This window comes from Chamaea fasciata, unplaced genomic scaffold, assembly GCF_029207755.1.
Source record: "Chamaea fasciata isolate MVZ Bird 193981 ecotype frontalis unplaced genomic scaffold, bChaFas1.0.hap1 SCAF_8, whole genome shotgun sequence".
Classification (NCBI taxonomy): domain Eukaryota; kingdom Metazoa; phylum Chordata; class Aves; order Passeriformes; family Sylviidae; genus Chamaea; species Chamaea fasciata.
Window position 1 is genome coordinate 37,597,555 of NW_027094093.1, and position 22,007 is coordinate 37,619,561.

General features: G+C 47.1%; 1 protein-coding gene across 1 annotated transcript; it reads left to right on the top strand.

Annotated features, from left to right (window-relative positions):
- The first annotated feature begins 7,840 nt into the window (after window positions 1–7,840).
- On the top strand, window positions 7,841–21,354 carry TNFAIP6 (TNF alpha induced protein 6). Its single transcript, XM_066189288.1, has 6 exons — window positions 7,841–7,993; window positions 13,083–13,220; window positions 14,551–14,712; window positions 17,919–18,147; window positions 19,340–19,380; window positions 20,359–21,354. Exons 1-6 carry the CDS (start codon window positions 7,900–7,902, stop codon window positions 20,505–20,507), a joined length of 813 nt encoding a protein of 270 aa, XP_066045385.1. The 5' UTR covers window positions 7,841–7,899; the 3' UTR covers window positions 20,508–21,354.
- The last annotated feature ends 653 nt before the right edge of the window (window positions 21,355–22,007 follow it).

Consider the following 22,007-nt stretch of genomic DNA (forward strand, 5'->3'; position numbering starts at 1 on the left):
AGCAAACCCACAGCCCAGCCCTTCGCAGAAGTGAGGAAATGGGTGACGGAGGTCTCACACATCACACTGAAATAAATAAAGAAAAGCCGATAAAATCTTGAGTCATTAGGAAAAGACGGAAAGTTCATTTCCTCGGCAGCTGGAGCAGACAGTGGGAGGGAGGAGAGAAAATCCATGGGCAGGGGGTAGGAAACGAGTGCTGCAGACATGAAGGGACAGCTTCAGCAATGCCTACTAAAACTAATCCCAGTGTGTTATCACCAAATCCATCTCGCTGGGATTCAGGAGGAATTCACCCTCAAACTGCAAACACATCAATGTGTGAGCTCGGTTTCTGTGGAGCTGGAGGTTCTGCCCTTGAGCTGACCTTGTACAAGGACAGATTCCACCACCACCCTATCAGTGGCCAGGGTGATGAGATAATATTTGGATTATCCCTGTGGAAAATCCCTGGATTCAGCTACAAACTTTGGAATACCACCCAAAACCAGGGGTGAAGGAACCTGGTGATGATCTCCTGGAGGACATGGCACAGGGAGAGGTTTGTCCTCATAATCATCCTTGTCCAGACCTAGGTGACCATTGTCCAGCTGGGATTCACAGCCTGTCCCACAGTGGGCACAGGAAGAGGACACCAGGTCTTTGCCTGGTTTTTGTGGAAGGAACTGCTGGCAGTGCTGGAATTCTGCATCCCAAGGCGTTGGAAGGTGTTAGGCTCAAAGAATCCTGAGGAAAAAAGTGGAAGAGAGAGCCCGAACAGACAGCTCCTGGAGATTCAGGGATTTTCCCTTTTCCCTGCGCTCCAGACTCTTTCTGGTTTTTCCAAAGCTATGCTTTTATAGTTGGACTCGATGATCCTAAAGGTTTCTTCCAACCTTGGTGATTGTGGATTGCTCTTCCAAAGCGAGGGTTTAGGGAGGAATGATGGAGTGCAGGGCTACCCAGTTCCATCCTGGGGCTAAGAAATTCCTTTTTAAATGCATCCACCAGGAATATTGACCAGGGACAACACATCAAGAACACAGAGCAGGAGACATGGACTTGTCTAAATTTTCTCAATTATCATTCCCAAAAATATCATTTTCTCAATTTCTCATTCCCAAACTCACGGCAGTATTTTGCTTCTGAAAACTCCCAACCTGCCTATGCACACCTTTGGGGATGAAAGAAATTGTTATTATTCCTTTCTCAGAAGTAATTATTCCTTGCAGTTTATTTATGCCTTTGTAGGCATAAATAATTATCTCCATTTCACACATGGGAGGATTTCTTAGAATTCCCCATTTCTAAAGCCTGGGAGCTTAGAGGAATATTTATTCCCCCAGACTGCTTGAACAGAGAGTCTTTTTCCCAAAAATTGTCTTCACGAGCTTGAATGGTCACCAGTGATTCAACTCCAATCTTCCTTTCACCACTGTGAAAATAATGAATATAAAATGCTTTAAAATCTCCTGCAATGTAAATCCCAGATGTTTCATGTACATCTGCCAGGCAGCAGTATTTTTATTCTTATATATATACAAACATAATATATGTTCTATAAATATATATTACGTTAGGCCTGCCAAATCCCATTGGATGCTTTCATTTTGGGTGCATTTTCCTGCTTAAAGGCATCTTCTTGTCAAAGGCATTTGAAGTGAAAGAGGTGTTTGAAAAACCTGACTTATTTCTAAAGGGCATTTCTCCAGCAGCAAGTAAATATCTATAATATAATATTTTTCTAGATATATAAAGAAAGAAATAATATCTAATACATGTTGTGAAAGGACGTAATTTTTAAAGCTCAGATTATTTGGTGGCTATTTATACCTAAGGAACAAATTTCACATCTCCCACCTGTGCTCCTAAATTCTGCACATCTGACCCTGTGCATACATTCATTTTGCACTTGAACATTCGTATTTTCATAAACCTCCCCCCAAGTTGTTGCAGTTGGCTTTGCCCTGGCCGGAGCTGCGAGTTGTTTTTCATTTCCAGAGTTTCTTGGCAATCCTTGGAGCCTGTTTGTCTTGGCATCCCCCTGCCCCATTACCTATTCCTCACTGAACACTCTGTTTACAGCCTTTTGTGCTTTTTGACTGGATTTCTGTAGCCTTAAAATGGAAACACAGAAGGACATCCCTGAGACACTCGTTGATTTTATATCTGGATTATACCTCTCCAATATATACATCTCAAATGCTGATAGGTTCCACTGTGTTCTCAAGAGCGACTGTCACTACAGGACTTCAAATATTTGCGCTTGGCAGAGGTTCAGGTTTTTTATGAGTGAATCCATTCTTCTCTGCTCACATCTGCTCTTAATAATCCCAAATGTTTGGGGTTTGTTCGGCTTCCACATGAAGGTTTTTGTTTGCTTTCTCTAAAACCAAAGCACCGCTAACACACAATGGTCGATTCTGGTCCCTCATTGATGTTGCTGATAAAAATGGGAATGGGTTTCAAGGAGAATTCGGCCACGAGACAAAGAAGAGGTGGTCTAAAAATATTTACTTCGAAGAGAAAGTCTTTTCTGAAAAATTAACTTAACCCTGGGACAATAAATAGTAACATCAGTGGCCAAGAAGTTCTCACGTTATCAAATTCTTCTAAAATTGCATCATCTGAAGCCTATAAGGGACAGAAGAAGCTGGGAAATATCATTTAAAAATCTCCTGTCTTTCCTTAAGGACAACAAATGTGTGAAAATTTAGAAATCTTGTGTCTAAACAACAACAAATATCCATCCAACAAGAGCTTCTTCAACAAGAAATCCACAAACAGCAACATTTCTTGTTAGTCTAAACCATAGATGTAAATATTTCATCCATTCTTTCCAAAAAACCACCATTTCTGCATCAATTTTGGCTTTCACCGAGGCACAAGGCGACCAAGCAAAGAGAACTTGGAAAAGCAGGTGGATAAATCCAGGCAGGGCTGCCAAACCTCACGGGACGCTTTTACTCTGGATGCGTTTTCCTCCTTGGAGCATCTTCTTACCCAAGCAACTCCAAGGTGTTTTAAAAACCCCATTTGTTGTTTTTTTAGGGGAATTTCACCAGCAGCAAACGCCCAAACATTGTCTGGAGCAGAAGTGACTCAGCCCTGCCCTGAGAGGGCCCAGCCTTTGGTTGGAGCTCTGTGTTCCATTCTTGGCACAGCCCTTCCAGAAGGATTTTGGGACACCTGGGAAAGGAGCAGAATGAGCCCAGAGGCTGGAAAATGTGAGCTGCAGGAAGGATGGAAAGAGCAGCCTGGTGGTTTTTAAGGAGACCTAAAACAAGAGGCAATTAAAAGTTGCAACATTGTTTTCCTGCTGTGAAGAGGCACTAAAATTTTTTTTGTTTAATTGCTAAAGAATAAAAAAAAAAAAAAAGAAGAAATAAGCTGAAGTTGCAGCAGGACAGATTGAGATAATTCAAGATGTTCTGGGAAAGGAAGGTTTGAGTATCCAGCAGGAATAATTCATGTGATGATAACTGTTTCTGCCATTTGGTTGGGATCTCAGGGTTCTTAAGTTCTCCATGGTGGTCCTGGGACAAGCCTTCAACTTGTACCTTGTACCTCAGTTTATGGAAAAAAGGTTTAAAATAAAATCAGATTGGTTTCAAATGGGATAAAGATAAGATCGGTGGAAGTGGCCTCTTCTTAAAAAACATCAAGTCCAAGTTCCTCCTCAAATATCCAGAATCAATCAAGTGTTCTTCTTGTTTGGCTGTTCTAAAGCCTATCTCAACTTCTGGTTTGAGATTATCTTTGGCTTTTCAGCCTAAATTTAACTTGGGATGGCTTTATTTATATGGGATGATTTTATTGTCAGGCTTTTTCCTCTCTTTAGGTTAAATAGCTCCTCCTCCTTTCCCAGGCTTCCCTCAATGTAAATTCAGAACATAAATTCAATTCACAGGAGCTTTTTTAAGGTTTTTTTCTCATAAGAAAAAACTTAACCTTAATTCTCTCACTCCCTCCGTTCCCTGCACTCCTTTTCCTACACTTCCCTCCAAGTAACTTTTTCTGAATGAGATTACAGTTTCTTAAAAAATCTATATTAAAAAAAAATAAAAAAGGCTTTTCACTGCATTCCTTCCCTTTAAATCCATCATTTTGGGGATTGTTCTCAGGATCATTCTCAAAGCCATAAATTGTAATATATTCTCTACACTGCCAATAATAAGATATGAATACAGAATCTAAAATCTATAATTTGTCTATAAATACTCTCCCCTGTGTATATAAATAGAAGATGAAAAATAAAGTTTAAGGTGCTTGATATTTAAATTAATGCAAAAAGATTCATGACCCACATACACTTTTTTTTTTTTTTTTTTAAATCCTTCATCCTCAGTGGTTCATTCATTAAGCTCCTGTGTGGTTTTTTCCTCTCTTTTATCACTGTGGGTGTCACACCAGTTTTGGGAATCACCAAGTTCAGGGTTCACTTTGAGTGCTGATGAAACCCAGAGGAAAAAAAACTTTCAAACTCTTTCTCGATGAGGAAAGAGTGAAGAAAAATGTTGAGGAAAGAGTTAAGGAAAAAGTTAAGGAAAGAGTTAACCAAGTCACCTCTCCCCCTTTTTATATAAGATTTGTCTGGGATATATTTAAATGTGGGAAACTTGGAAGAAAGCTGAGGAATGTCAGCTGGCTGCTGTGTCCAGCTGGGGAATGTCTTCCTGCTGCTCAGAGGTTCTGCTGGGATTTGCAGGTAGAAATTTTCCTTTGCAGCTCCCTGGGGAGGGCAGGCCTGGAGATGGCACTTGACTGACACTGCAGAACACTCATTGTTCACTATAAATCCTGTGCTGAGCCCTGCAGGGCTTTTCCTGGATCACTGAGGCTGCAAAATCCCTCCAGGATGATCCAGGCTGTGCCCAGACCAGAGCACTGAGTGCCACCTCCAGGTGTTGCCCTTTTTCCCAACCTGGGAATGAAACTCGGGATAATTTTAGTAACGAGGTAATAGAAAAGTGGATCTTTATTTGAAGGCCTTCAGGGGCAGTTATGGAGGGATGTCCACAAAAGCTGTTTGGTAGATTTTATAGGTTGTAAGAAATTAGCATAATTGGTAAAAAGCACCAATTAGTCCATCAAGGGAATCAACTTTACCTCTGACTGTAGCAAATCTCTCGGCAGCTCCCTGACAGGAGGGACAGGAGGAGAGGGAACAGCCTCAGGCTGGGCAAGAGGAGGGTCAGGTTGGACATCAGCAGGAATTTCCCCATGGAAAGGGTGCTCAAGGGCTGCCCAGGGAGGTTTGGAGTGCCCATCCCTGGAGGTGTCCCAGGAATTCCTGGAGGTGGCACTTGGGGACAAGGTGGGCATCGGGCACAGCTGGGACTCCATGGGCTGGGAGGACTTTTCCAGGCTCAGTATTTCTGGGATTCTTCAGCATTCACCTCTTGAGGGCTGGAGTGATAAAGAACCTTCCTCTCAGTGGTACAAATCATCTGTGCTAAAACATCTGTGAGGAGGCACAGCCACCTCCACCCTTCCCTCTTCATGGATCTCATTCATTTCATTGTTTGCATGGCCATGAGCACATCCCTGTCTGCAGCTCCTGACTCAGAAACGAGCCACGGCTGTCACAACTGGAGGGGCAGAGTTTTCCGAGGGCTGCTGGAGCCCCAGCCCATTTTTCCATCCCCTCATCTTTCCCCCTTTCTCCTGTCCCACTCATCCACGAGGAGCAGCTGCAGGATTCCCTGGCAGCCAGAAGGGAAGGCAGGCAGACAGCTGTCACGCTGTGAATCAGACCCGAAGCTGTGGTTTGGAGGGGAAGTTTGGAGCTTGGGTTCCCACTTGCAGAGCAAAGAGCAGCTGCTTTTGACACTCGCAGCTCCGTGCTGATGAGGGAGTTTGATTTGCAATTACAGATCCCATGTAGGGAAACCGAATGCAAACGATCGGTGCGAAATACTCTCTGCTGACTTCTTTTCATGGATCAGGTCGCTGTGAAAACAAACCCACTGTGAAAATGAATCCACCACGAAAATAAACCCAAATTCTCTATAAAAGGAGAGGATGTTTAAACGAGGATGGAGGGGGAGCGTGTGGGATCTCTTGGATGCTCTAAATGATGTGGCTGGAAACACTCTCAGCAGCTAGGCTGGCTCCTGGGTTTATTGTATGGAATCTGAGTGTCGAGGAGTGAACAGAGTCTGGCTCGGGCAGCTAGGCTGGCTCCTGGGTTTATTGTATGGAATCTGAGTGCTGAGGGATGAACAGAGCATGGCTCGGGCAGCTAGGCTGGCTCCTGGGTTTATTGTATGGAATCTGAGTGCTGAGGGATGAACAGAGCATGGCTTGGGCAGCTAGGCTGGCTCCTGGGTTTATTGTATGGAATCTGAGTGCCGAGGAGTGAACAGAGCCTGGCTTGGGCAGCTAGGCTGGCTCCTGGGTTTATTGTATGGAATCTGAGTGCTGAGGAGTGAACAGAGCCTGGCTTGGGCAGCTAGGCTGGCTCCTGGGTTTATTGTATGGAATCTGAGTGCTGAGGAGTGAACAGAGCCTGGCTTGGGCAGCTAGGCTGGCTCCTGGGTTTATTGTATGGAATCTGAGTGCTGAGGAGTGAACAGAGCCTGGCTCGGGCAGCTAGGCTGGCTCCTGGGTTTATTGTATGGAATCTGAGTGCCGAGGAGTGAACAGAGCCTGGCTTGGGCAGCTAGGCTGGCTCCTGGGTTTATTGTATGGAATCTGAGTGCCGAGGGATGAACAGAGCCTGGCTTGGGCAGCTAGGCTGGCTCCTGGGTTTATTGTATGGAATCTGAGTGCCGAGGGATGAACAGAGCCTGGCTTGGGCAGCTAGGCTGGCTCCTGGGTTTATTGTATGGAATCTGAGTGCTGAGGGATGAACAGAGCATGGCTCGGGCAGCTAGGCTGGCTCCTGGGTTTATTGTATGGAATCTGAGTGCTGAGGGATGAACAGAGCATGGCTCGGGCAGCTAGGCTGGCTCCTGGGTTTATTGTATGGAATCTGAGTGCTGAGGAGTGAACAGAGCCTGGCTTGGGCAGCTAGGCTGGCTCCTGGGTTTATTGTATGGAATCTGAGTGCTGAGGAGTGAACAGAGCATGGCTTGGGCAGCTAGGCTGGCTCCTGGGTTTATTGTATGGAATCTGAGTGCCGAGGGATGAACAGAGCATGGCTCGGGCAGCTAGGCTGGCTCCTGGGTTTATTGTATGGAATCTGAGTGCTGAGGAGTGAACAGAGCCTGGCTTGGGCAGCTAGGCTGGCTCCTGGGTTTATTGTATGGAATCTGAGTGCTGAGGAGTGAACAGAGCCTGGCTCGGGCAGCTAGGCTGGCTCCTGGGTTTATTGTGTGGAATCTGAGTGCCGAGGGATGAACAGAGCCTGGCTTGGGTAGCTAGGCTGGCTCCTGGGTTTATTGTATGGAATCTGAGTGCTGAGGAGTGAACAGAGCCTGGCTTGGGCAGCTAGGCTGGCTCCTGGGTTTATTGTATGGAATCTGAGTGCTGAGGAGTGAACAGAGCCTGGCTTGGGCAGCTAGGCTGGCTCCTGGGTTTATTGTGTGGAATCTGAGTGCTGAGGAGTGAACAGAGCCTGGCTTGGGCAGCTAGGCTGGCTCCTGGGTTTATTGTGTGGAATCTGAGTGCTGAGGAGTGAACAGAGCCTGGCTCGGGCAGTGTCCGTGTGTGTGCTGCAGCTCCGAGGGACGGGATGGATTCTTGGCCAGGCTGGGAAGGAGCAGAGCCAGCCGTGAGTCACATGGGCCACTGCAGACACCCCAGCAGTCGGGTAAGGAGCGCAGCAGCACAATTGGAGCAGCCCCGCTGACCTCACAGCTGAGCTCTCTGTATTTAAGATCTGGCTCCCAGATGTTGCGGGAGGATCGAGGCAGCTGCGGAGGCAGGCCGGAGTGTGAGAGCCGGGAACATTCCCAGCCCCTCGCTGCCCCGGAGATGATCGCACTGCTCTTCTTCTCTGCTCTGCTGTGGGACGAGGCTGGAGCCTGGGGCTTCAAGGATGGAGTGCTGCACAACTCCATCTGGTTAGGTAAGAGATAACTTCCTTATCACCCACGGTTTGTCGCTGTGTTTGTCCAGCAGGGGAAGGATGAGCACCCAGTGCTGCCAGACCGAGCTGTGCGTTGGTATCAGCCAAATTCTGCCCTGAAATTTATTGAAATATTTTCCCTGAGTAGTGGGTGTCCCTTTTGACGAGCTTGCTGTTTGTACAGTTTCACCGAACTGCAGGGAAAGGTGATTTCAGAACATTTCAGCTGAAGGTATTTTCCTGCAGCAGGAGGTAAAGTGAAAACATTAAATAACAGCGGCTTTGTTTTGAGGGAAAACGAGCCCGAAAAGCAACTTTTGCCAAAAGGAATGAGTTATTTCTGCCTGAACGTACTTCCCATGCCTGCATGGGGTCCTGCATGTGAAACTAAACGATCTGGAAATAATAGTGATAACATTTCCCGGCTTTCTGGAAGCGTGCAGAAAGTTGGGCCGTGGGTTCGTTCACAGCCTTCAGCAGAGCAGAGGAGATTTCAAAAGGGCGAGACAAAAATGCTGCGGGAATGGCTTCTTGTACCTCAAGTGGCTTTCAAGAGCTCTGAGGCTTCTTTCGCAGCTCGTTGTAATTACCCAGTGCAACAGAGAAGTGACTCAGGATGGAGCCTCACGGAGGATGCCAAAATAAAATAAAGGCATGCACTGAGCGCTCTGTTTTCCAGACAAACTCTAACAAATCCTTCGTCCCCTGTAGAATGTCGTGCGTTTCCCTGAGGATTTTCAGGAATCCCCGGAGCTGCCCGCGCTCAGGTGTCTCATGAGCCACCACGTGGCTCCAGCCCCTCTCAGAGGAGCCTGCAAAGCTCCGGGAGCACAAACGAGGCGCGGAAAGGATCTTTTCCATTTGGCTGCACGTTTTTAATGACTTCTCCTTCCCCTCCCAAAAACCTTCCTGTTGTGCCTCACAATTCCTGAGGGTGCTCAGGTGGGGAGAGCTCCAGGAAAGAGCAGCTTGGCAGCTCCAGGCTCCACCTCTGCTGGTCAAAAATTTGGGATAACAGCGGGCATTTGAGCAGTTTCATGAATTGGAGTCCAGTGGAAGGAAAAATGCTTTTAAATGCTTTAAAATGGAGCAAGTGTGCGCTAATTGGAACGCATCATAAAATTCTGTTTGGCTACACCTCTAAGCGTTTCCCAGGAGAGTAAATAAAAATAAACCAGGGGGTAAAAAAAACCCTGATGGTTTTCTCTAAATAAACAAACCAAAATGGAAATGCATCATCCCGTGTCAGTAGAGCAGTAACATTATTGAAATGAACCTCAGAGTGCAGTTAATTGAATTTCCAATGGAATTCAGCGACTCTGTATAGAAACGAAGATAAAATTGGCAAATTTGCAGCCGTCCAGTTCATGCCTCTTTGCCTTTAGAACAAAATCACTTGAGCAGTAAAAGAAATCACCCCAATCTCAGCCTCACTGTGCTGGAGCATCAGTGGAATAAAACCTGGGGATGCCCAGTGACATCAGAGCTTTGCTTTTCTCCTCTTCTGATAAAGAACCAAGCCCAAAATTCCGGAAAATTCCCATTTTACCTTTTCCCTCCACAAACCCTTAGCGCACACACACACATATATATATATATATGTATAAATATATAAAATCTTGAATTTCTGTCACTCAACACTCCTGGCTTTTCCCTTTTTCCTTGTCACAAAACTTCTCCTGCTCCTCAGCCAGCGCTGCTGCAGCTGCCTCTGTCACCTCCTTGGCGATGCATTCCTGGTGCCGCTGGAATTTTCGTGCTGTTCATTGTTGCCACCAGCACGTTGTGCCCAGGGGTGTATTGTCAGCTCTGGGGGGAGGTTGGCACGGTCTTGCCCAGCCTTGCTCCCAGGCTCACTGCAGTGCCAGTCCTCAGTGCTGTGGGGTTTTCCAGGCCAGCTGCTGCACTCTGTTCACAATTCCAGTCCCTTTTCCATTCCCACTCCGTGTGTTGAGGGGTTTAGGGGCTGCACTGACCCCGTTTGGTGAAGTTCTCTGAGTAGCACACACCGGTGCCAGAAGCTCCACGTGGTCTCCCTCTGCTTAAAAGTGAACTATTCCTCTTCATTTAGCATTTCTCGTTGGTTTCATGCATATTGCGGGTACTTCATTGGCCAGATTTCACGCTGCTTGTGTTTGTGCAGCAGAGCTTGGCTGCGTTTCCCCCTCTCCTGCTGCTGTGGCGGAGCTGAGGGTCACTGTCCTGGCAGGATCCCGCTGGCTCCGGCCTCCAAGGAGGCATTTTAGGAAGTGGGACTTGGAACAAACGTGTCCTGTCAGCTGTGGAACCCGTGGCCCTGTGGCATGTGCCACTTGTGCTTGCCAGAAGAATCAACGTTTCCTGCAGGTTGATCTGTGGGGCCACGAGCTCACCTCCGGGAACAGCAGTTGGTGTGCATTTGCCTGTGAATATGCATATGGAAGTATATGCAAAGACATAAATATGTAAATGAAGAGTTAACCCTGCTCTGACCCGGGCCTGTGTTTGATCATGAGTTTATCTGCCTGCACAGCCCCACGTGGAATTAAGGAGAGAGGAGAGAAAAAAAAATTGCCAGTGCAAGATCCCATCGGTTAATTAGGATTTTCTGTGTCATTAATTGGGACACCCAGGGCCAGCAGCAGCTCTCAGAGCTAGGGGAGGACGTGTGTGTGGTCCGTTTTTCCAGAGGCTATTTCTCCGTGTTGCAGAGGAATAAAGGAGATGAAAGCTGGTTGCTCCTCACAGGGTGGTGCTGCTGTTGGTTTCAGCCTTGCAGACTCTGTGAGGAGCTGAATATCCCAGCAATATTCTGGCAAATCTGCTGCCTGTCCACAGAGACATGCCAGCAATAAGTGACGGGAAAACACCTTTAGAGAGGTAAAATCTGAAAACAACATTGCCAGGTGAAAAAAAAAAAACCCAAACTAAAAATGGTGAGTTTTTAGTGGCAGCTCTGAGAGCTCAAGGAATACCATCAGTGGTTTCCAACAACCTTCCAGCTCCTTCCCCTGGGCTCTGCAGGGATCAATAATGTGGATTCCAGGCTGGCCCCTGAGCACTGTGCTGGTTCCTGAGGGATTCAGGGGTTTACCTGCCCTGCGTTCCCAACTCTGCACACACACACTGAGCTGATTCCTCTTGATTTCTCCTGAGCTTAGCCATGACAGACTATGGAGTGACCGAAAAGTAATGCTTCCTATGAATAAATTCTTCATTAAAATGGAGATTTTGTCATAGAACACGCCACGATCCCCCAGCTGTGGGTTGTTCTGGCTGATGGAACTGCTCCTTCAGGGAGTTTTTCTCCCGTGGAGGAGCTTTTATCCCGTGCTCATGCCAGTGATATTCCCAGGGATGCTGCAGGAAGAGGCTCTCCCTCTCCTGAGACTCTTGTCAGCATTCTAATTTATTTCTCTGGGCACAAGGCCAGCCACTGCAGGTCCAAAAACCACCCTGGCAAACGTCATCCCGTGTCTATTAAGGGCTCTCACCATTCCTAACCACAAGTCAGTGGCTTTTTTTACAAACCTCCCCTAACCCAGCCAAAAAGCACTGACTCCAAGCGTGTCCCTAGAAAATACATCCTTTCTTTTTCCTGCTACAAGTAACTACTGTGAAATCCCTCCCTGCTTTCCATCTCCCCTCAGTCACGTTGGCCGGGCAAGAGCGGCAAACAGCCATTCCTCTCGGATGATGCTGAATCTAGGCGAGACCTAAACAAAAAGCCCCTTCAGATCAGAAATGCAGATTGCCGCCGAGACAGATTTCCATGCATATGGCACCAGACAAGTGCAACATGCAAAGATTAGAAAACTTGCAGCAGCGCTGGCAGTTTCTAGGTTTCCTTGGAAAGCTGTTTTATCTGGGACTCGCCACGGCAAAGTAAAAATAAAATAACGAAGAAAGTGCTTTAATTTTCTGTGCAGCAGAAATGTCAGCCAGCAATTGTTCTGGTCCTGCCCTTTGTGACACACGCTCAGATATTTTTATTTCACTTTTTTCCCCCCTCCCCTCTTTAGTTTCTGCCTCTCCTCTATCCAAGTAGCTGTGATTTCACTTCTCTGGAGATTCAAAACAAAGCTCTGATTCATCTTCCAAAGGCTCTTGGAGTTCCAGCCAAAAGGATGCTGTGATGGGGCTCCAGGAGGAGCTTCCCCCGAGTCAGGCAGGGAACACAGAGCTGGGGATGCTGATTCCACATGGTTCCTTCGCTCCTGCCCTCGGGTCATCCCCGGGGAGCCTGCCCGGCTTTTGTTGATTTTCTCTTGTTCACAAACTCTCCAAGCACCGACTGGCTCTGTGCTAAACTTCCCCCGCTTCAAATCCTACATTTGGGTGCCACACATCCACCCTTTTGAGTGTCACATGCGTCCCTTTGGGTGTCACACATCCCTTTGGGTGTCACACACGTCCCTTTGGGTGTCACACGTCCCTTTGGGTGTCACACATCCCTTTGGGTGTCACACACATCCCTTTGGGTGTCACACGTCCCTTTGGGTGTCACACACGTCCCTTTGGGTGTCACACATCCCTTTGGGTGTCACACGTCCCTTTGGGTGTCACACACATCCCTTTGGGTGTCACACACGTCCCTTTGGGTGTCACACGTCCCTTTGGGTGTCACACACGTCCCTTTGGGTGTCACACGTCCCTTTGGGTGTCACACACATCCCTTTGGGTGTCACACACGTCCCTTTGGGTGTCACACGTCCCTTTGGGTGTCACACACGTCCCTTTGGGTGTCACACGTCCCTTTGGGTGTCACACATCCCTTTGGGTGTCACACACGTCCCTTTGGGTGTCACACATCCCTTTGGGTGTCACACACATCCCTTTGGGTGTCACACGTCCCTTTGGGTGTCACACATCCCTTTGGGTGTCACACACGTCCCTTTGGGTGTCACACGTCCCTTTGGGTGTCACACACATCCCTTCAGGTCGGGTGGGTTGAGCTTTCCTGACGCTTTTTGTGTGGCACGCCTGAATGTTTCCTCTTCACCTGGAAGAGGAGCAGCCTGACGTGCAGGGCTGGGGGAGGCACTGGAGCAGGTGAGAGCTGACCCCTTTGTCCCCATTTGTCCCCGTTTGTCCCCGTGTGTCCCCGCAGAGCGAGCAGCAGGCGTGTATCACCGCGAGGCGCGCTCCGGCAAGTACCGGCTGACCTACGCCGAGGCCAAGGCCGTGTGCGAGTACGAGGGAGGACACCTGGCCACCTACCAGCAGCTGGAGGCAGCTCGGAAGATAGGTCCGGGAACAGCCAGGGCACTTTGCTCCTCACTGGGCTCCTTCTGAGGGTGCTTGGTGGTGTGTTGGCATCTCTGTTGTGAGCTCTGGGGCGGAGGGATTTGTAAATTCCGTGGGGTTTTGCCCAAGTTGCCAACTTGAAAACTGAGCATGATGAGTGTTAGGGTGTCCCCACCCTCCCAGCCAGGGATTCCCAATTCCCAATGTCCCATCCAGCCCTGCCCTGTGGCAGTGGGAAGCCATTCCCTGTGTCCTGTCCCTGCAGCCCTTGTCCCCAGTCCCTCTGCAGCTCTCCTGGAGCCCCTCCAGGCCCTGCCAGGGGCTCGGAGCTCTCCCTGGAGCCTTCCCTTCTCCAGGGGAACATTCCCAGCTCTCCCAGCCCAGCTCCAGAGGGGCTCCAGCCCTGGGAGCATTTCCCTGACCTCCTCTGGACTCGCTCCAACCACTCAACATCTTTTTTTTTTTTGCATCAAGATATTTCCTCTGCAAGGGAATGAGTGCTGTGCTTGCAGTGAAAAGCGGAGCTGAGTGAGGGGTGCCCTGTATTTCCAGCTGATTCCTAATAGCTTCCTCATTCATTCAGAGCACAGGGAAAACAATGGAAAATATCCTCCACTCCAGACATTTTTTCCCTCTGCTGTTGAGTCAGAAGCTGGCTCCCAGCACCAGCTCATGTGAAAAGGTTTCTTCTGTTACTTCTGAGCCCTAAGATGCCACAAATACGTTCCAGTTCCTCTCCATGAAAACATTGGATGGGTCTCCACCAGAGGGTGAACAACGTTGCATTCCTTGGCTATTGGTGTTGAGTTCTCAGCCACAAAATGCATTAACGGGATCTTTTTGCTTGGCAAGAGATCCTCGAGGCCTTTCAGGTATTTAAATTTAAATTGGAAGCCGTTCTAAGCAAATACTTGGGGATTTTAGCTGCCTGTAGCATTTGTCTGCAGTGTTTTATGTATTTTTAGAACTCACTGCTGAGAACTCTTGAGACAGGATTGAGCAAATTCGTGTGACTTCAAAAGGGAAACAGAGAACACCCTTGGAAAACTCATCCAGTGGATAGTTTGATTACAAGTGCTGCTAGAGCACTTAAAACTGACTGTGCAGTGCGTCTGCATTTGATTTGGGCTTTCAGATGAAGAACCAGCAATCGCATTGTGGAGAACACAATTCAATTTTAGCCTTTGCATTTAAAATTACCCTCTCAACGCTCCCGCGTTAATCAGGCCAATTACACCCAGGTCATCGAGCCATCGGCTCGAGTAAGGCTTTGCCGAACAGGAGCAGCCCAGGACTGATCAAACCCACGTCTCGTTTCCCCTCTGCTGCAGGTTTCCACGTGTGTGCTGCTGGCTGGATGGCAAAGGGCAGGGTTGGTTATCCCATAGTCAAGGCCGGAGCCAACTGCGGCTTCGGCAAGACGGGAATTGTCGACTACGGAATTCGCCTCAACAGGAGCGAGAGGTGGGACGCCTACTGCTACAACCCCAATGGTGAGGAGCAACAACCGCGGGGGCTGTCCTCTCTTGTCCTCTTTTGTCCCCTTTTGTCCTCTCTTGTCCCCTTTTGTCCTCTTTTGCATTTAGCCCACAGTTTCTCTGAATAATCTCAGGGCTTTCTGCCCATAATCGGAGGTATTCTGCCTGCAACGGGCTAAACTTGGTGTAAACCCTTCTTTTTTTTTGTGGCTGAGATAGAACAGCTCAGAAAACGAGCTGTTCTGTCTGGGGATGGCATTCTGAGGAGTTTTGTCCTAGGGAGGAATTGTCCCCTGGGAGGGTGGGAAGGGGCTGGGATGGAATTCCCAGAGAAGCTGTGGCTGCTCCTGGGTCCCTGGAAGTGTCCAAGGCCAGGTTGGAGCACTCTGTGATGGTGGAAGGTGTCCCAGCCCATGGCAGAGGTGGGATGGGATGAGTTTTAGCGTCCCTTCCAACCCAAACCATCCTTTAATTCTATGATTCCATGAGTGAAACTCCCAGCAGCTCCCAGCAGCGCTGTGGGTGTAATTAGATGAGGAAAAGCGGATCTCCAGAGCAGATCATGACTGACACGATCATCCAAACACGACTGCCAAGGACCTCAGCACAGACATCTCCCCCATTCTCTCCCCACTGCCCTGCAGGTGACTGCAGCACTCCCATGGGGACAGGGGCACTTCGGCACTTCCCTTCACTGCTCAGGGGGCATGGAAAACCTGGCACCAGGAAGGAAAGCAAAGCTCAAGCTCGGCTCTGCTGCTGCTCCCAGTGCTCAGCCCTGCCTGGCAGAGCCGGAGTCAGGCTCGTCCATGACGTCTGCACAGCTGTGCACATTTTGTTTGTGCTCCCAGGGCTGGGGCTTGTTTATGTCTCTCAAATAGCTCTGTGGGGTGGGGGCCATTCCCAGATGTTCCACACACAAAGAGAGCTGCAGAGAGAACTCCTGCCCTCGGAATTTCTGCCAGAGGCCAGCAGAAATTGTCAGCCTCTGCTCTGGGCCACGGGGAGCTGCTGGACAGTTTGGGCAGAGCACAAAAGGGAACCAGAGCTGCCAAAAGTGCACGGACAGAACCTTCAGCGCTGCGGGGATTTGTGTTCACGGCCTGTGCAGCCTGGCAGGGCTGGCTGCAGGTGGGACAGAGACAAAGCTCTGACACAACTGAGCCTGTGCCCTGCTCCAGGGGGCCAAAGGTGGCAGGAGGAGCTTGTGGGACTGTTTGGGTGTCTGAAGGGTTCATCCCAGCGAGCAGTGATCATGGAATGATGGAATCATGGGATGGGTTGGGCTGGAAGGGATCTTAAAGCCCATCCAGTGCCACCCCGGCCACGGGCAGGGACATTTCCACTGTCCCACGCTGCTCCGAGCCCCAGTGCTCCAACCTGGCCTTGAACACTTCCAGGGATCCAGGGGCAGCCACAGCAAATCTGGGAATTCCAGCCCAGCCAGGAATTCCCAGTTCCCAATGTCCCACGCAGCCCTGCCCTGTGGCAGTGGGAAGCCATTCCCTGTGTCCTGTCCCTGCAGCCCTTGTCCCCAGTCCCTCTGCAGCTCTCCTGGAGCCCCTCCAGGCCCTGCCAGGGGCTCGGAGCTCTCCCCAGAGCCTTCCCTTCTCCAGGGGAACATTCCCAGCTCTCCTGGAGCCTTCTCTTCTCCGGGGGAACATTCCCAGCTCTCCTGGAGCCTTTCCTTCTCTGGGGGAACATTCCCAGCTCTCCTGGAGCCTTCCCTTCTCCAGGGGAACATTCCCAGCTCTCCCGGAGCCTTCCCTTCTCCAGGGGAACATTCCCAGCTCTCCTGGAGCCTTCCCTTCTCCAGGGGAACATTCCCAGCTCTCCTGGAGCCTTCCCTTCTCCAGGGGAACATTCCCAGCTCTCCCTGGAGCCTTCCCTTCTCCAGGGGAACATTCCCAGCTCTCCCTGGAGCCTTCCCTTCTCCAGGGGAACATTCCCAGCTCTCCTGGAGCCTTCCCTTCTCCAGGGGAACATTCCCAGCTCTCCCAGCCTGGCTCCAGAGCATCAGAACATCTCCATGGCCTCCTCTGGACTCTCTCCAACAGCTCCACATCTCTCTGGTGCTGCAGCCCCTGAGCTGGAGCTCTGCAGGTGCTGCAGTGGAGCTGAGCTGGGAAGTTCTGGGCTCACGGACAATGGACAAACTCAGGGGGTAAATCCATCTTAGTGCTCCTGACTCCTGTGCCCTGGATACCCTGGCACAGCTCTAAACTGGGCTAAGTCCTAAATCCAGGCAGGAATTCCCAGGTTGGTCAGCCCCAGTGTCAGGGAGCTGGCAAAGGCCAAACGGCCGCCGGCTCAAAGCAGGAGTGTTTTTATCCCAAAGGGAATACAGAGCAGCAGGAACAGCAGGAGTACAACAGCAGGTATGTGATCACGAGCTGGTTTTTGTACAAGACACGCTTTTTGAAGAAGAAAGGATGAATCTGAGCGTCAGTGTGACTTGCATGGAAAAGCTTGAGAGAGCCACAAATCCCAAATGCCTTTTGCACAAAACACAGCTCCGGCCCCAAATCCACTGAAGGCAAGGAAAGCTTTTCCTGTGAATTTAATGAGGTTTGAATCACACCTCTTCCTTCCAAAACATCTCCTTCCAAAAGCTGGGAATGACTGCCATTCGCCAAGTGAATCCAGGAGGAGCTAACTTCCTGAAAGGTGGTTGTAGACACAGTTGGGGGTTGGTCTCTTTCTCCAGGCAGCAACTGACAGAACGAGAGGACACAGCCTCAAGCTGCGCCAAGGGAAATACAGGTTGGATATTAGGAAGAAGTTTTTCACGGAAAGAGTGATTAGATACTGTTTGGAGCGACCCAGGATAGTGAGAGGTGTCCCAGCCCATGGCAGGCGTGGGATGGGATGAGTTTTAACATCCCTTCCAATCCAAACCATCCTTTAATTCTAAAAGAATTAAAGAAAAAGGAAAGAGCGATTAAATACTGGAATGGTCTGCCCGGGGAGGTGGTGGACTCACCACCCCTGGATGTGTTTAAGGAAAAGACTGGATGTGGCACTCGATGCCATGATCTAGTTGAGGTGTTAGGGCTGGGTTGGACTGGATAATCTTGAAGGTCTTTTCCAACCTACACATTCTGTGATTGATTCTGGGATTCTGGATGTTCCCGTGTCATTTCCAGGTCAAAGTGCCTGAAGACTCAAACCACGGCCAGAATTCAAACTTCAAACTCTCCCTGGTTGTGTTTCTCTCTCAGGGAAGGAGTGTGGGGGAGTGTTCACGGATTCCAAGCACGTTTTCAAGTCCCCGGGCTACCCAAACGAGTACGAGAACGAGCAGATTTGTTACTGGCACATCCGGGTCAGGTACGGGCAGAGGATCCACCTGCAGTTCCTGGAGTTCGACGTGGAGGATGACACCGCCTGCCTGGCGGATTTCCTGGAGATCTACGACAGCTATGACGACATCAACGGCTTTGTGGGCAGGTAAAGCTCATTTGAATATGCAAATTTCTGGTTAATTTGCCCCCTCCCGAAGAATGCTATTTTTAAATTATACACTCACCTGAATAAAACTATTTTTAGAATGCTGTAAACTGAAGGATTCGTTGCTACCAAAGACTTAAAAAATAATTATTTTTCTATATAAACGTCTCTTTATTTCTTGCACCCTTTGAACAAACTTCTTGTGTGACCGTTCCAATTATTTTAGGATTTAACAGGCTCTTCTCTTCTGATTTTCCTTGATTTTCCCCTCCTCAGAAGGACTTTATCCAATTAGCAGTGCCAATTCCTGTGGCAATATTCCCTGATTTATCATTTCTCATAATTTAATGTCATTAGCACAGAGCTGGGCAGAGTTTCAGGGAACTGAGCTTTGCCTTTTCCTGCTTCGTTAAATGAGATGAAAAGAAGCTGCAAGGCTTTTTAGTCCTCTCCGCCCATCCCAATTCTCCAGGAAGAACCCCTGGCAGTCTCAAACATTTGTATTTTGTGTTGCCTTTAACTGAAAGGGGAGAGGTGTTCAATTGTTTAAAAAAAGATATTTCATTTAGGTTGCTGTCTGCTAAAGTTATTTTCTAACAATATCAGAACAAGGATTATATTTCATCTCTCCTGTTATTAATTCTCATTTTCTTTTCTTCGGTGTTGTAGTTTAACTTAACCTTCATCAGTCAGATTTTGGTATGAAGTAAAAATTGGAATTATTTGGAATTTGGAATTGTTCCGTAATTTGGAGTGAAAATGAAGGCAATCTTTTCCAGACCAAAAATAAAGCAGAAAAGGTGATAAAAAAACCCAATTCCTGCCACTTTTCACACCCTCTCTGCAAATCACCTGCAGCAAAGGAGGGATTCAGTCCGTTTTTGCTTTTCCAGATAATTTAAATGGATTTTTTTTGCAGTGTTGTTCCTCTCTTAGCCTTGGCTCACTCTTCTTTTCCTTAACCCCTTGTGAAATTGCTTTTTTCCCCCCTTGTTTTGCATCATTTTCTTCCTGCAGATATTGAAAACTGGTTCCTCCCCTCGATCTTAACACGGCATGATGACAAAAACTTCTTTATTGCTTTAACACAGAATTCCAAAAACTGGAGACCCAAAACTAATTTATCCCCTTGAGCCCCACAGGGCTGTGCCATAATTCCCATGTCCGTTCATAATTTCATTTTTTTTTCCAGGTTTTGTGGAGATGAGTTGCCAGATGACATCATCAGCACAGGTAATTTGTTTGCACTCTTCGTGGGAGATCAAAAAGCCAATTAATTACTTCTAAATGAATATAAATCAGCCTAATTAAAGGGAAGACTTCCCTGAAAAAAAAAGAACCTTAAAAGCCCAAAAAATAGATCTGAAAAAATCCCTTAACACCCAAATAATATATCTGAAAAGAACTTAACCGCCTGAAAATATATCTGAAAAAACCTTTAAAACTCAAAAAATACATCTGAATAGAAATTTTAAAACATCAAAAATATATCTGGAAAAAACCCTTAAAATCCAAAAAATATATCTGAAAGAAGTTAAACCCCCAAAAGTATACCTGAAAAAAGCCTTAAAACTCAAAAAAATACACCTGAAAAAAAGCTTAAAACCCCAAAAAATGTATCTGAAAAAAGTTTAAACCCTCAAAAATACATATGAATAGAAAACTTTAAAACTCAAAAAAAAAATTCTGAAAAACCCCCTTAAAACTCAAAAAAGTATCTGAAAAAATGTTAAAACCCCAAAAATACATCTGAAAATACTTAAAAACAAAAAAAATCTGAAAAAAAAACCTTAAACCCCTAAAATACATCTAAAAAACCCCTTAAACCCCCAAAAATATATTTGAAAAAAACCTTAAAACTCCCAAAAATATATTTGAAAAAAACCTTAAAACCCCCCAAAAATATATCTGAAAAAAAATCTTAAAACCTCCCAAAAATATTTGAAAAAAACCTTAAAACCCCAAAAAATACATCCGAAAAAAAATTTTAAAACCCCCCAAAAATATATCTGAAAAAAAATATTTTAAAACCCCCCAAAAACATTTTAAAAAAAACCCCTTAAAACCCCCAAAAAGACATCTGAAAAGAAAACCTCAAACCCCAAAATACATCTGAAAAAAAAGAATAAAAATTTAAAACCTGAAATACCACATTTTGATGCCACCCAAACCCCTAATTTATATTTTTTTCCTCTCTTCTCCGCGGCCCAGGGAACGTGATGACGCTGAAGTTCCTGACGGACTCCTCGGTGACCGCTGGAGGCTTCCAGATCAGATACACAACCCTGGACTCTCCTGCCAGGAACGCCACGGCCCAAGGGAAAACCAACTTCTTAGCTGGAAAATTTGGGATTATGTGAGCAGAACAGGCAGAAAAGTGTTTTACACTGACGCCAGCTCAGATATTTGTGTCTTCAGATTAAGACTTTTTTTTTTTTCTCTTCGGCTTTTCTATGTTTTGTTAATAAACTTCCCTAGGGAATAAATTATGAAATGTACTTATATGGGTAATAGGAAACTATTTTTTCGATTACAAGTACTGTAAAAATCTGAAGAAGTCATTGCTACCAAAGACTTAAAAATTATTTTTCTATACAAACCGCTCCTTCTCCTCATTTCTCGCACCACTTGCACAAACTTTTTGCGTGACTGTTCCGATTATTTTTAAACCTAACAGGCTCTTCTCTCCTTATTCCCTTGATTTTCACATATTTATTTTTTAGACTGTTGCTTTTTTTCCCCCCTCTTCTCTACACATTATTCTCTTTGTAAATTGATTTTCTTGAACTCTGAGGGCCTTCAGTGTACGCTTATTAATTTTTAAGGCACAAAAATTCATCTTGTGGACGGCCCGGCAGCCACCCCACGTGAAGATTGGGAAGCAGCACAGCATCAGCTGGATCCACGCTTTAATTTCATTAAAATTAATCAGCTCGAGCAGGATGGATTCTGTCAGGGTTTCCTCACCCAGGGAAGAGCTGGGGAAGTCCTTTCACTTCTCTTTAGCAAATAATTAAAGGAATGAGAACAAAAGCGGTGGGATGAAGCAGCAGGAGGAACTTGTCCCTTCTCACTGGGTCAGAAGACACCCCCGAGGTGTTGGACGTTGTTTACACGGGTTTAAGACTGTCCCCGTTTCAATTGCTGAACCTAAAAATCCTTCTCCGGATGTTTTTTAACTGAAGCAGCATTAAAGCTACCTCTGTTCTAACCACACCGAGTCTGCAGTGAGTTAATTTGTTTGATTTCAAGGAGTAGATGAGTTCTAAGTTTGTTTCTGAGTTTGTTTTCTCGAGGCCGGGTCTGCGGGAATCTGATGCCCATTAAGAATTTTCCTGAGTTACATTTTGTATTCCTCATCATCTGAATTCATCAGGAATGGATTTGCAGAAGAATGGAAGATCTTAAGCTAGTCTGCCCCGTTTTTGCTTTATTCCTTCTAACTCTCGAGTGTTTAAACCTATTTAATTTCGGAGTTTTTATCGTAATTTCACTGGGAATATCATCCTGTTTGCTGTCCGCGCTGGAGAACAGCATTGCAGCTCCCCTCCTGGTTATTTCCAACACTCCATTCGTGCTCCAAGTTCTGTATCACCGCATTTATGGGATTTAACAGCGTGTAAAATGTGCTTTTTAATCCTGCCACCTTGTGTTCCCAGTGCCTGCTGTACAGCAGCATTCCCACTTTCCAAAATCACCACCAGCGCTTGTCCAAAGGGAAATAAGGAAAGAGAAAAAGGAGAGAATAAGGAAAAGCATGAGGAGAAGGTTAATATTTTATATATGACCTCGGGGTGGGGATTTTTGTTCTTGTTCTGTCTTTAACTGGGAAGTGACAGGTCTTGGGTTGATGCGGATGA

Bases quoted from the DNA above. Each gene is read 5' to 3' on its own strand.
- TNFAIP6 (XM_066189288.1), top strand. From the start codon at position 7,900: ATGATCGCACTGCTCTTCTTCTCTGCTCTGCTGTGGGACGAGGCTGGA. The intron at 13,221-14,550 runs GTCCGGGAACAG...CCTCTGCTGCAG, and splicing joins GGAGGCAGCTCGGAAGATAG to GTTTCCACGTGTGTGCTGCT. The intron at 14,713-17,918 runs GTGAGGAGCAAC...TTTCTCTCTCAG, and splicing joins CTACTGCTACAACCCCAATG to GGAAGGAGTGTGGGGGAGTG.